Source organism: Procambarus clarkii, chromosome 21 (genome assembly GCF_040958095.1).
Source record: "Procambarus clarkii isolate CNS0578487 chromosome 21, FALCON_Pclarkii_2.0, whole genome shotgun sequence".
NCBI lineage: Eukaryota > Metazoa > Arthropoda > Malacostraca > Decapoda > Cambaridae > Procambarus > Procambarus clarkii.
Genome location: NC_091170.1, coordinates 36,906,961 through 36,922,376, shown reverse-complemented (window position 1 = coordinate 36,922,376; position 15,416 = coordinate 36,906,961). Strand labels below are relative to the sequence as shown.

Here is a 15,416-nt window from a genome sequence, read left to right as displayed (position 1 = left end):
TTGAAATAGGAGTTCTCCAAAACTCATTTTCGTACTTTTAAGGTGAAGAAAAGAAGTGATTTACTATAGAGTGTATTACACTTATTTATACAATTTGCACAACGTTTCGAACCTCCATGGTTCATTCTCAAGTGAACAGATCTTACAATACTGGTTGATTTTATACCCGCACTGGGTCAGGTGATAATACAATAAAGGTGAATACCTTTTCACCTTTATTGTATTATCACCTGACCCAGTGCGGGTATAAAATCAACCAGTATTGTAAGATCTGTTCACTTGAGAATGAACCATGGAGGTTCGAAACGTTGTGCAAATTGTATAAATAAGTGTAATACACTCTATAGTAAATCACTTCTTTTCTTCACATTAAAAGTACGAAAATGAGTTTTGGAGAACTCCTATTTCAACTAAGCCATGATGCTAAGAAAATAGAGGGATAGAAGCCCTAAACCAGAAAATAATAAATACAGAATATGCGGTCATATTCAATGAAACATGTTTGAAAGAAAACCTGCTGCCAGTATACACCAATATATATATATATATATATATATATATATATATACATATATATATATATATATATATATATATATATATATATATATAAATATATATATAAATATATAAATATATATATATATATAAATATATATATATATATAAATATATATATATAAATATATATATATATATATATATATATATATATATATATATATATATATATATATATATATATATATAAACTATGCCCAAGCTTACCACCAAGTGCTATCTGATCGTTGGGGATATAGCCTCGGCTACCAATGACTTTTGTACAGTCACGGTGGTCGAGTAGTTATGGAAGCAGGTACGCCATGCTGCATAGTGCTCCTGGCTATCTGGGTTCGAATCTTCTGGGGTGTGGAGTTTTCAGTTGCATATTGGCTTGGGGACCATTCAAGCTTTTTTGCATATTATATATATATATATATATATATATATATATATATATATATATATATATATATATATATATATATATATATATATATATATATATATATATTGTTGCGATGTACAAAACTTAGAGAACTACGGGCTCACCATAACCCGTGCTGCTTGGACCGTTTTGTTCCAGGTAGCGAATCTTGAACAACATACAGAACTTACCTTTATTATGTGGTCAAACAGAAAAGCATAGAAATAGAATTATTCTGAGGGTGTGAGAGCTTGAGATGCAAAAGAGGTTAGTGAGGTATTAGTCTCAAGGTTAATGTTTAACTCTGTCGCCAACAGATGGCAGCAAGTTCTGGTTCCAAGCGCCAGTTTTGAAGGCTTCAAGACTTGGCCGAACATCGCAGCATACCGAAAAGTTTTTCTAAGCACTTGAAGCGAATATGGAAGCGAACAAGCATTTTTATTCATTCAACCGAAGTCGAATGTCGCAGCGAATGGGTTAAGGTAAATATTTCGCCCAGCTGATTAAAGTAATTGCTAACCCCTGTTGTTTTGATGTAGTAGTGTCTCAACGTCAAACCCTGCGTCTATGTAGTAGAGTCCCTAAATTACCTTTTTTTTAAATGCAGTGTAAGATCCGTCCTTCACCTATAATTAGCTACCTTACCCACTAGCTGATCCTCATTATCTTCATTAGTGAACGTACGTCTTCGTTAGTTACGTAACAATAGAACCGTTGTATGTGTCTCTAGTCTCCAGTAGCACAATAGCACTAGACGTTGCTAGTCCAACGTCAGTTTAGAAGACATTTAAGGAGAATATGAACATGAGAATAAATTATAATACAGAAGTCCCAAAGGCCCATACAAGGCAGCTTCTCTTTACATCCCCTCAAACTCATTCATACATATGTCTAACCTGCGCTTGAAACAATCCAGTGATCCCACGTCTATTATCTTACCCGGTAATTGTTCCATAATTCAACAACCTTGTTTTCAATCCAGTATTTACCCAGGTCTTTCCTGAATTATAAACTTTGGATATTAATTGCTAGCATTTAGGAGTAAAGATTTTCCCATCATTAGTGCCTGAGGTAGAGGTGCAAACTCGGACATGAGGGGCACACACACCAACACAGGTTTCTACACAAACAAGGCAATGCAAATTGAGTTAATCAAGCATGAGATGTCTAAGAAAAGAGTAATAAAAGGAAGAGACCCAGTGTTTTTGCCTGAATAGTCAAAGTATTCCCGAGTTCAGAGCTGAGGACAAATGTTCTGAGTTAACATTAAGAACAAACATCACCGCGGTAGGCTAACATTTCAGCTAGGCAACTGAAGTTCAGTCCTGCAAATTTGATCATCCTATCCAGCTTTATCGTCAGCTAAATTTTACGTTAAGTTTTCGATGGCTATAAATAGTGTCTTAAACTGGAGATGCCACAGGAAGGCCCTCAACAAATAATGACCAAGAATGGTTCCAGAAATAGCTACTTCGCCCACAAAATTGAACAATTAACGTGAATTATAAATCAGAACAACGGCAATTTTCGAAAGAAACGACCAAATTCATCCTGTGGCGATGAAATACAAGTGTTAACAAGGAAAAACCAAAATCTCGGCAGATAGTTCATGTGTGTGTGAATGTGTGTGTGTGTCTGTACTCACCTATTTGTGCTTGCGGGAGTTGAGCTTTGGCTCTTTGGTCCCGCCTCTCAACTGTCAATCAACTGGTTTACAGATTCCTGAGCCTACTGGGCTCTATCATATCTAAATTTGAAACTGTATATGGAGTCTGCCTCCACCACATCATTCAGCCTCCACCACATGTGTGTGTGTGTGTGTGTGTGTGTGTGTGTGTGTGTGTGTGTGTGTGTGTGTGTGTGTGTGTGTGTGTGTGTGTGTGCGCGCGCGTGTGTGTGTGTGCGCGCGCGTGTGTGTGTGTGCGTGTGTGAAAGTGATCTCCGGCACACCCTTAAAACAACGTGTTTTAGGTATGTACCCTAAATTCTCTGAATGTACCAGGTGGCCACTATACTGGCCATCGCTGGGACAGGAAGCCAGCGGCTGGCGAAGCGTCCTCCTACTCAAACCTACGCAGTGCTGCCCCAGTACACACACATTGTAACTGATGTACCTGATCATCCCTGGCAGCCACTAACGGCATGATTATATTACACACTGCAGAAGTTTCACTAATTGATCAAACTTTTTAATAAACCTTCTTCCTATTCTTGACTACGGGAATGGGAATAGATACGATGACACGCTATTTAGGCGCCGGAGAGCACCCACTGACACCACCACTGAGGGGCCCCAGAGAGCACCCACTGACACCACCACTGAGGGCCCCAGAGAGCACCCACTGACACCACCACTGAGGGGCCCCAGAGAGCACCCACTGACACCACCACTGAGGGCCCCAGAGAGCACCCACTGACACCACCACTGAGGGCCCCAGAGAGCACCCACTGACACCACCACTGAGGGGCCCCAGAGAGCACCCACTGACACCACCACTGAGGGCCCCAGAGAGCACCCACTGACACTACCACTGAGGGCCCCAGAGAGCACCCACTGACACCACCACTGAGGGCCCCAGAGAGCACCCACTGACACTACCACTGAGGGCCCCAGAGAGCACCCACTGACACCACCACTGAGGGCCCCAGAGAGCACCCACTGACACCACCACTGAGGGCCCCAGAGAGCACCCACTGACACTACCACTGAGGGCCCCAGAGAGCACCCACTGACACTACCACTGAGGGCCCCAGAGAGCACCCACTGACACTACCACTGAGGGCCCCAGAGAGCACCCACTGACACTACCACTGAGGGCCCCAGAGAGCACCCACTGACACCACCACTGAGGGCCCCAGAGAGCACCCACTGACACCACCACTGAGGGCCCCAGAGAGCACCCACTGACACTACCACTGAGGGCCCCAGAGAGCACCCACTGACACCACCACTGAGGGCCCCAGAGAGCACCCACTGACACCACCACTGAGGGCCCCAGAGAGCACCCACTGACACCACCACCGAGGGCCCCAGAGAACACCCACTGACCAATGACAAACCCACACTCTCCAGTCCAATCCAAGTGCTATATAGTCCAAAAATGGCTTGGCGCTTTTCCCCTTGATAGTTGCCTTCCCCAGTGCCAAACTACTGGCGACCTGAAACTATTACCAGCGGGTCGTAAACGACAGAACTATTGATTAATGCTATTCTTGAGCCGCAAGAAGCCAGTGACTGATGCTCCCAGAGTCTCTAACTCACCCTGAGCAGCGATGCTGAGTCAGATCCCAGCGGTACTGAACAATCTAGAAGGCGTAGGGTGCTAACGGTACCGTTAACGGTCAGGGAGGAGGGTGCTAACGGTACCGTTAAGGGTCAGGGAGGAGGGTGCTAACGGCACCGTTAACAGTCAGGGCCAGGCTGAGGGATGGGGAAAAACAAATATTTGCAAGAGAAATAAGTCTCCGCTTCGCGTCCCAGGACGAGACTTCGCGTCCCAGGATGATAGTGGATGTGGAGGACGCGTCTCGGCGACAATCCTGGGGAAATAATCTTTGGCAAACAACGGTTGGCGGGAAAGTGAGGCAGGGAAGAGGTCAATCGATATCAGAGTTGTGAAGGGCTATGAGGGGGATTGTGACGGGTTATGAGAGCACTGTGGGGGGCTTTTGAAGGGATATGAGGCATAGTGAAGGGTTGTGAGGGGCTCTGAAGGGATGTGAGGGGCTGGGAAGGGATGCGAGGCGTGGTGAGGGGATGTGAGAAGTAGTGAGGGGTTGTAAGAAGTAGTGAGGGGTTGTGAGAGGTAAGGTTTATGGGGGGTTGTGAAGTATTGTGAGGGGCCAACAGCCATGAGAAGACCTGTACCGCCGAGTTAGGTATCTTAGAACTTATTAGAATAGGTATCTTAGATCTTCCCTGGTCTCTTAGACCAGGGAAGAAATACGAGGCACTGGTCTAGCTGTCAGGCTCTAGGGGGCCTGGCACCTGGGTGGACAGCGCTTCCGATTCGTAGTCCTGAGGTTTCGAGTTCGATCCCCGGTGGAGGCGGAAACAAATGGGCAGTTTCTTTCACCCTGATTCACCTAGCAGTAAATAGTTACGTGGGAGTTAGACAGCTGCTACGGGCTGCTTCCTGAGGATTTGTAACAAAAAAGAAGGCCTGGTCGAGGACCGGGCCGCGGGGACGCTAAGTCCCGAAATCATCTCAAGATCTCAAGAAAGATGGTACCAGAGCCTCATGAAAGCACAAGGGGAAAAGAAGATAAGGGAGATGGTACTTTAATATAAGAATATAAATGAAAAAGAGCTTGTTGAGCGTACACGATGGCTTGTTGAAGTTGGCGCTAAAACCGCCCACGTTCACCAGACTAGAGGCAGGGACCCCCCACCCACCCGGGGTGTGGCCAACCATGGCCACCACCCACCCGGGGTGTCACCACCCACCCGGGGTGTGGCCAACCATGGCCACCACCCACCCGGGGTGTCGCCAACCATGGCCACCACCCACCCGGGGTGTCGCCAACCATGGCCACCACCCACCCGGGGTGTCGCCAACCATGGCCACCACCCACCCAGGGTGTGGCCAACCATGGCCACCACCCACCCGGGGTGTGGCCAACCATGGCCCCCACCCACCCGGGGTGTGGCCAACCATGGCCCCCACCCACCCGGGGTGTGGCCAACCATGGCCACCACCCACCCGGGGTGTGGCCAACCATGGCCACCACCCACCCGGGGTGTGGCCAACCATGGCCACCACCCACCCGGGGTGTGGTTAACAATGTCTCAGACTAACAGCAAAACAAGAAGTACATAACATAAGCTAGTTGGAGAGCATGGACTATGATAATGAAACGAACTCTCCATGATTTCGATCTCCCACGACTAGTAACAGCAACAATACCATAAACAACAGCAGCAACAGTGAATCCACACTGGCAGCAACAGTAACAACAGCAGCAGCGACAATACACAGCAGCAGCAACTGTAACATCCACAACAACAGGAAACACATCAACAACAGAAGCAGCAACAGCACTACCACCAGTAACAGGCTCAACAAGCCCGCTCCCGCTGCTGTTTCAGCAACAGACAACAGCAGTCAGATTCCTATCGCTAATTCTCTACAAATTAATTATCCACGCCACACGTTATCGCAAGGTCATGATGCAATCATTTAAAGTTGATGCAATCATCAGTAGGATAATGATATCACCCTTAAGAAAAACTTAATTCACATTTCTGTAATTTAGTGACATCACAATTCGAGGTTCCACTGCACAGGATAGCCAATGACGTTACCAACAAATCAAAATCTATACAACAACGAGGCGACTAAAACAAGGCAAGTGACGGCATCCGCAAGACAGGCTGACAAGGGTTTGAACAATTAGATGATTAGGCTTTTTGTGATTTCATTGTGTAGTTTGGCTATAATTATAGCAATCCTGTGTTCGTCTGTATTGTATTGTAATAAAGGCATATATATATATATATATATATATATATATATATATATATATATATATATATATATATATATATATAAAGAGAGAGAGAGAGAGAGAGCTAGGATAGTAACTCTTATACATTAAATATTTATTTAGTCAAGTGTGGCTTCTAAGTCAAATATAAATGTTCATATCTTTTAGTGTGGTTAAGCCATCGCACAAGAGTGTATGTTAACATACGTCTAGCGATGTCATCACTAGTGTGGTGATGTTTTTATCAGTGATGTCACTACATGTTTGTGATATCGTGTAAACGTCATCATACAGGGAGCGGGTTACAATCCTATCAACAGTGGGAATCAACAGGTGATTACCTCCAAATTAACTCCAGTTACCCGTTTCTGTTGTAAGGGTTGCAAACGTCCATCAAAATACTGTGAAAGACAAAACTGCCTCTCAGGACGGAAAGCAATATCGAAGTAGATCTCGAAGAATAATACTGAAAACAAACTTGCAAGGACAATCCAAAAAATACTATTACCGGAAATACTATCAGAGAAGTGTATAATTAACATCTACTATCACTGCAATTACTAGCGCCACAACTACAAACCAGAACAACTAATTAAACAAATTAACTGGCATTAAGCAACAGGAGCTAATAGTTACGAGGGGAAGAGGCTTTGTGGCTTATTGGCCTCATCGAACTTTTCATCCAAGTTCGCTGAAATCAATTCCTCAACTGATAATTAACTATGTTAATTAACTTAGCTAATATAAAGAGATTATAAAGAAATAACATGTTATAAAAAAAACATTTTCGATTCAGATATGCCAGGGGATCAATTCCGAACTGGCCCGGTTCCTCCTACATGCTCTCTTTATCGGAAAGGTGTTACTTTTATCTTTGTTATCTGGGTCCTCCTACACGATAGGTTGAAAATACTTGCGCGCCTCATATTATATTATATATATATATATATATTGTGACGGTAACGCGTTGGTGTTCGGCTGTTTAAGGCTAGGGGTATGGCCTCGTCACATAGTTATAAAAAAAAATAGAAAAACTGGAACTTCGTCTGTGGTAAGGTAAGGAGAAGACACACAAAACACAAGTAAAACTTTAACAATGAAATTTTAATTACGTTAAATAAATCAAAACATGAAAATATGGACAAACAAATATGTATAATAAAATCAATGAATCAAAATAATAAGAATACTTAAATGACACAATGAAAGTTACGTTAAGGCAAAATAACAAGAAGTGCAATACAAAAGTTAAGTGGGAAGTGCTGGAATATTGGCTTAAAGCCACCACCTCTCTCAGTACACTCTAGAGTCTAGCTGGGAGGAGTGCTGGCTACGAAAGCACGGAACATTCTGAGGACTGATGTTGGGGCGACCCCAGACATCAGGTAGTATTGGGGGGCGAGTGCAGGTGCAGCCAGACCGGCGACCAATCAGCGGAGCCGTAGCGATCAACGGGTAGTTTGGTGGTTGGAGTTCGAACAGGTGCTGGTTGCATACGTTTCTGCTCACCCTGGCAAGCCTTGCTGGTGCTGGTGTTGTTGTCGTTGTTGGACATTTCTTCCATAGTCTTTTTATATAATTGTGAAGACGTAATTTTGGAGGGAAGAGCAGGCTCAATCTCTTGAAGGAGATTATCGTCACAACTCTCCCCCGAAGCCTGCGGTTCTGGAAGAAGTACGTCGTTATGTGGTGGAGTAATGGATGGAGTCGCTTCTACTTCATAAACTCTGGAGAGATCATGGGCTAAGATGTTGTCAGACTCTTGGTATAGCGTGTCTCCAGGTTGAATTTCTGCAGTTAGCAAGCCCATAGTAGAAGACGTTGAGATGAGAAGTGGGCGTGCTGCAGGAGGTGTAGGGTGGTGTGGTCCGTATTGATGGTGGACCGAGCACTTTTCAGGTGTGGAGTGAAGTGCTGAAGCTTCAGGATGAGGAAGAGTAGCTCCTTGCCAATTGTTCCGTAGATCCTTGTAGCAGTAGTCGCTGACAGGTGTATTCTTCTCGCCTCGTTGCTGCATCACGACACCACCCACGTCGGTACCATTGGCGTCGACATGGAGGATGAAGGGCTTATCTGACGAGGTGAGAGTGGAATTAGAAGAGGGCATAGGAGCACGATTATTATCCTGAAAGCATTTGGGAAGATCATTAAGGATTTTGGAATTAGAAAGCGCCGACTCCTTGTCAGTGCTTTCGGGAGAAGAAGCCGGGATGGTCTCACTGTGGATGTAGGGTTCTGTGAAGGTAGAACAATTAATCAAGACAGTGGGAGGAGTACCATTATATTGCTTCAGGAGGTTGACGTGGCACAGCTGGGTCTTCCGCCGCCTATCTGGAGTCTCTATCACATAATTATTATTATTCCTGCACTCTTTGACGCAGTAGGGTCCTGAAAATCTGTTTTGTAAAGGTGAACCTGGGATAGGGAAATAAGCAAGGACGAAGTCTCCCGGCTTGAATTTTCTTACTTTGCTGGTCTGGTCGTAATGAGTCTTCATTCTCACCTGGGCTTTCAATAGATTATCATGAGCAAAGCGGTGGACTCTCTCTAGAATGTGTTGAAGGTTTTGAAGAAACTGGGGCACATTCTGATGCTCACTGAAGGTGGCATCTCTGAGAGAGTCTTTGAAAGCCTTAAGGGGAGTACGGCACTTACGGCCGTAGAGCATCTCATAAGGAGATGCTCCTAGGGACTCATTGGGGAGACTTCTGAAAATACACATTATTAGGTCAATCTGCTTATCCCAATCCTTCGAGGTTTCACTACAAAACTTTTTCAAGAGTGCTTTGATGGTCTGATGACTACGTTCAAGAGAACCCTGTGAAGCAGGATGATAGGGGCTGGACAATACCTGTTTGATGTTGAACTCCTCCAGTGTCCTTTTGAAGAGATCACTGGTGAAGTTGGTGCCACAGTCACTTTGAATCTCCCTGGGAAATCCGTATTGAGTGAAGATCTTCAATAGATGTTTGATAACCGTAGCAGCCGTGATGTTCTTCACTGGAACTGCTATGGGAAATCTGGTGGTAGGACACAGGATGGTTAGGATGTAGGCGTTACCTGAACTGGTCCGAGGTAAAGGACCAACACAGTCTATTATGAGTCTGTGGAAAGGTTCCGCAGGCACCTGTATGGGAATCAGTGGTGCTCTGGGAATGGAGACGTTCGGTTTGCCTGCCATCTGACATGTATGACACTGTTTTACGTACTGTTTGACGTTGTTTACCATACCTGGCCAGTAGTAGTCTTGACGAATCCCATGGTAAGTCTTGTTGAAGCCGTAGTGGGAGAATGCTCCATGGGCCAGGTGTAGAATAGTGGGCCGCAGGCTGGTGGGAATCACAAGTTGTTCGGTGTTGGCCCAATCGTCCTCCTCCTTCAGTTTACTGGGTCTATATCTGCGGTAGAGCAAGTCGTTCTCTAGGAAGAACCCAGGAATACTGTCGGGTTGAGTCTCAGCCTGGAAAAACAATGGTGTTAAAGTAAGATCTTCCCTCTGCAACTTACGGAACTCCAACTTGGTCAGATGCGGGGGTAGTTTCTGAGGGTCTTGAGGGACAGCGGTAGCAGTAGAGTCAGCTGGCTGTGGACGTGCGGCTTGTGCACGGGTGGTCACGAGAACCGGAGGAGAAACATCATCACTCTCTTGAACCTCTGCTGGAACATACTCGAGAATAGGATTTATTGGCACAGAGTTACACACCTGGGGTTTGTCCATGACGATCAGGTTGGTCGGTTGCAGGTCTTCTGCCAAGTCGTTGCCTAGGAGAAGTTGCACTCCAGGCATGGGAAGAGGCTTTTCCCTGACGGCGACTTGGACTTCCCCGTTCACGTAGGGACAATCCAGGTGGACTCTGGCGAGAGGGTATGGAGTAGTAGCAGTGAGGTCAGTGATGAAGACTGTTTCCCCGGTGTAGACTATGTTGGGCACAGCCGACTTCAAGATGATCGATTGTAGAGCCGCTGTGTCCCTCAAGATCTTCAATTTGAAACGTCCCTCCGGATTTGAACCGTTGGCAGAGACAGTTCCAGTATACAGGTGGTTACTGAAAAGAGAAAGATCATTAACATCAACACCAACATTCATCACAGGCTTACCGGACTTAGGAGGAGTTGGTTTGGGTCTTTGTTGGTCAGTGGTTCCCTTGTATTGAGACTTACCACACTTGTCTATGGTATGTCCATAGAGTCTACAATACTTGCAGTACAGTTGTGAACCAGCTTGATCGGGGCTCACCTTCTCGTAACTGTACCACGACTTCTTACTGGAGGATGGTTCAGGTGTCAGCCGGTGGATGAGGCTGTAAGTGTCAGCCGACTTAGCACACTTCAGGTAGTCGGTTTCTTCTTTATCTGCTAAGTAGAGGCGGACAGGAGGCGGCACACGTCTCAAGAATTCTTCAACAAGCATCAGGTTCACGAGTTCTGTAAAAGTAGAGACATGTGCTGCTTCCAGCCATTTCATGAAATACCTCCGTTTCGTGTTAGCAAACTCTAGGAAGGTAGTGGTACTTGCCTTCAGGTGGTCACGGAATTTCCTTCTATAACTTTCGGTGGAAAGTAGGTAGGCGTCTAACACTGCTTGTTTCAGAGTGTAGTAGTCATTCTCAGACGCCAAAGTACTGAGTGTGACTGCAGCTCTACCTGTAAGATGGACTCTTAGAAGTGTGGCCCATTGGTCGACAGGCCAACTGAGTTGATTAGCAAGGGTTTCAAAGGTGGTGAAAAAAACATCAACTTCTGCTTCTACAAAGGATGGCATTAACTTACTTGCATGTGATATATTAAAACTGACGGGAAGATTGGCAGTAGCTTGCTGGCGTTGAGTGAAGTGTGAAGTTTCCAAGGCGATTTCACGTTGACGACACTCCAGAGCCAGAGTCGCTTGTTGCTTGTCATGTTCGCGTTGTATTTCCAACTCGCGTTGTTTGGTTTCAAGCTGTAAGCGTTCCCGCTCCTGGAGTGTTTCAAGCTGTACTCTCTCACGTTCATGGAGCAAGGCGACCTCACGTTCGTGGAGGGCGAGTCCACGTTCGTGTTCTTCTCTCCTCAAGGCAGCTTCGCGTTCTTGTTCGTCTCTCCTCAAAGCGGCTTCGCGTTCGTGTTCTTCCCTTCGTATGGCAGCTGCTTCTCTTTGCTGCTCACGTTCAATCTTGGCCAGCTCTAGTTTAAGTTTCATCGTTGCCAAGTCAGTTTTCTCTGCAATATAGTAAGTTTCATGAGTTTCAGAGTCTATCTTACCTTGCTCTAAATAGTAATCCAGCAACAGGTTGTGTAGGTCATTTTTGTTGGCTTGGTAGGGAACTTCTAGTTGATACTCATGTGCAAGAGTTTGTAGTTCAGTCCTCTTGGCACGACTTAAAGTCCCTATTTCACCTGCTGGATTTGCACGGAAAGTTTGGAGACGAAACATGGTGAAATTAGCAAATAAAGGTACACGAATGTTCAGTAGTGAAATGTCAGAAACAGGACAACGTGGCAACTGGTACCTATCCTGTGTGATCTTTAACAATTAACGTTAAGTGAAAGATATTAAATTAAATCAAGGGCGCAGGAAATCTTGTACCCGGTACTCATGTAAGAGAATAAGGGCAAGAAAATCCTACTAACAAATGAAACAAAGTTTCGAAAACAAATGAAACAGTTAAATGTTTCAAAAGTAAAATTGGTAGTCCAAGGATGTAGGCATACCTTGCCAAGTCTCTAAAGGACATAAAGCAAGTTTTTCCTACTGAATTTAATATGATACTTACAGAATTAGCGAACTTTTGTGCTCTGAAAAATAAGCTAATTCCCTACCGTTGTATGTATCATCATCTCTGACTGACGTGTAGGGGTGCGAGGTGTCAACTGGTGACGAGAACTGCTGCTGAGGTCCCAATTCAGCAACTAAAGTTCGAGCTAGAGGAACTATGGCCCTCTTTGTCCTCCTACAGTCAGATTGCAGAAGATTGGGTACTCTTGACCCGGGGCAGACCACAGTACCAGGGTACCAATATGATGATCTGTCAGAATGAGAAATATTCAAGGGACATAGATGGTAAATACGAGTAATAACATGGAGGGAGAGATGACCAATTAAGAGTATGACTGAGGCCTACAGTCACCACGTAATCCAAAGTTGTCTCACCTTCACTATATGTTACTCTCGTAATGCACAATACGCCGCACCTTATAAAAAATGAAATTGAATGAAAAATAGTAAAGCTACGTTAACAAAGTTAAATACGCTTACCATAAATTACCACTTGGCACCAGTACCTGAGTGAGGCTCCTAGGACAGGCCCCCATATAACTTGTGACGGTAACGCGTTGGTGTTCGGCTGTTTAAGGCTAGGGGTATGGCCTCGTCACATAGTTATAAAAAAAAATAGAAAAACTGGAACTTCGTCTGTGGTAAGGTAAGGAGAAGACACACAAAACACAAGTAAAACTTTAACAATGAAATTTTAATTACGTTAAATAAATCAAAACATGAAAATATGGACAAACAAATATGTATAATAAAATCAATGAATCAAAATAATAAGAATACTTAAATGACACAATGAAAGTTACGTTAAGGCAAAATAACAAGAAGTGCAATACAAAAGTTAAGTGGGAAGTGCTGGAATATTGGCTTAAAGCCACCACCTCTCTCAGTACACTCTAGAGTCTAGCTGGGAGGAGTGCTGGCTACGAAAGCACGGAACATTCTGAGGACTGATGTTGGGGCGACCCCAGACATCAGGTAGTATTGGGGGGCGAGTGCAGGTGCAGCCAGACCGGCGACCAATCAGCGGAGCCGTAGCGATCAACGGGTAGTTTGGTGGTTGGAGTTCGAACAGGTGCTGGTTGCATACGTTTCTGCTCACCCTGGCAAGCCTTGCTGGTGCTGGTGTTGTTGTCGTTGTTGGACATTTCTTCCATAGTCTTTTTATATAATTGTGAAGACGTAATTTTGGAGGGAAGAGCAGGCTCAATCTCTTGAAGGAGATTATCGTCACAATATATATATATATATATATATATATATATATATATATATATATATATATATATATATATATATAACTGAAAACTCACACCCCTGAAGTGACTCGAACCCATACTGCCAGGAGCACTCTGCTGGCGTACAGGATCCCTTAACAGCTCGACCAACACGACCGGACAAAAGAGGATGGTAGCCGAGGTTATTTCCATCCCCCCGCTGGCACTTGGTTGGTAATCTTGGGCATGGTATTTATATTTTATAGTATGGGTTCGAGTCACTTCTGGGGTGTGAGTTTTCAGTTGCATATAGTCCTGGGGACCATTCAGGCTTGTTCGTATATTATACTGTATATATATTATATATGTATAATATATATATATATATATATATATATATATATATATATATATATATATATATATATATATATATATATATGTCGTACCTAGTAGCCAGAACTCACTTTTTGGCCTACTATGCAAGGCCCGATTTGCCTAATAAGCCAAGTTTCCCTGAATTAATATATTTTCTCTCATTTTTTTCTTATGAAATAATAAAGCTACCCATTTCATTATGTATGAAGTCAATTTTTTTTTATTGGAGTTAAAATTAACGTAGATATACGTTCGAACCTAACCAACCCTACCTAACCTAACCTAACCTATCTTTATAGGTTAGGTTTGGGTAGGTAGCCGAAAAAGTTAGGTTAGGTTAGGTAGGTTAGGTAGTCGAAAAACAATTAATTCATGAAAACTTGGCTTATTAGGCAAATCGGGCCTTGCATAGTAGGCTGAGAAGTGCGTTCTGGCTACTAGGTACGACATATATATATATATATATATATATATATATATATATATATATATATATATATATATATATATATATATATATTTATATATATATATATGTATATGTGGTGGGTAGAGTGAATGAATAGTTCCGTAATTTGAGTATTCATGGTGGGTTGTTCTATTTTTATGTGGATTGCTTCAAGAATTTGTAATCTTCTTACATCTTGGGTTTTGTATATTATACAAGTGCTTTTATTCAACATTTCTCTTGTTAGGGTGATGTCAAGGGCTTGTCTCATGTGATTTCCGGGGAGCACCGGATTGAAGATGACAGGTCAAACGCCTCGTCAGCTTGGTCGACGTCATACGTCGATATAGCAAACATAGCAAATATATATATATTTTATTATATATTATATATATATATTTTATTATATATATTATATATATATATATTATATATATATATTATATTATATATATTTTATTATATATATATATATATATTATATTATATATATATATTATATTATATATATTATATTACATATATATATATATTATATATATATATATATATATATATATATATATATATATATATATATATATATATATATATATATATATAAATATCATTAAATTCCTGCAGAGTAAATAGCTTACTTTAGTATAGCCTATTGATCAATATTAATGAATTCTTATCAGCCGGATACATAACGACATATCCATTATACATGACGTATAAACACCTAAGTACTTGTGCATAAGCTGGAGCTTACAGAATACACTGACGTAACCTTACAATTGAATACAGTGACCAACGGCCACTGAATACAGTAACCAACAGTTAATATACAAGTATACATCCATGAGCGAGTATGGATATACTTCCATATAGAGAATTATGTAGGATCATACATAACGTATGGCACCGCTGCCTGTGCAATGACACTGCAGGTACTGGGAGCGGAGGAACGATGTCATCAAATATTTAGAGTGCATGTGTTGAAGGGTTGAACTGACCAGGGGGGGGGGCCTCCGCTGGGCAATGAAGACACTGCGCACTGATGCTACTGGTCCGTAGTACTCTAGTTACTATTTGTATCTGCAGAATCGAGCTATTAGCTCTTGGACCCCGCCTTTCTAACCAACTTATTTTTCTTCTATTATGTCTACTGCATATATTTCTCTT

The 15,416-nt window shown here is 43.1% G+C and overlaps 1 protein-coding gene across 1 annotated transcript; it reads left to right on the top strand.

Annotated features, from left to right (window-relative positions):
* Positions 1-5,380: 5,380 nt before the first annotated feature.
* Positions 5,381-5,749, top strand: LOC138367262 (uncharacterized). Its single transcript, XM_069328675.1, has one exon. The coding sequence runs from the start codon at positions 5,381-5,383 to the stop codon at positions 5,747-5,749; it is 369 nt and encodes a 122-aa protein (XP_069184776.1).
* The last annotated feature ends 9,667 nt before the right edge of the window (positions 5,750-15,416 follow it).

What these genes read in the sequence shown, in the direction of transcription:
- LOC138367262 (XM_069328675.1), top strand. Translation starts at nt 5,381, where the DNA reads ATGGCCACCACCCACCCGGGGTGTCACCACCCACCCGGGGTGTGGCCA.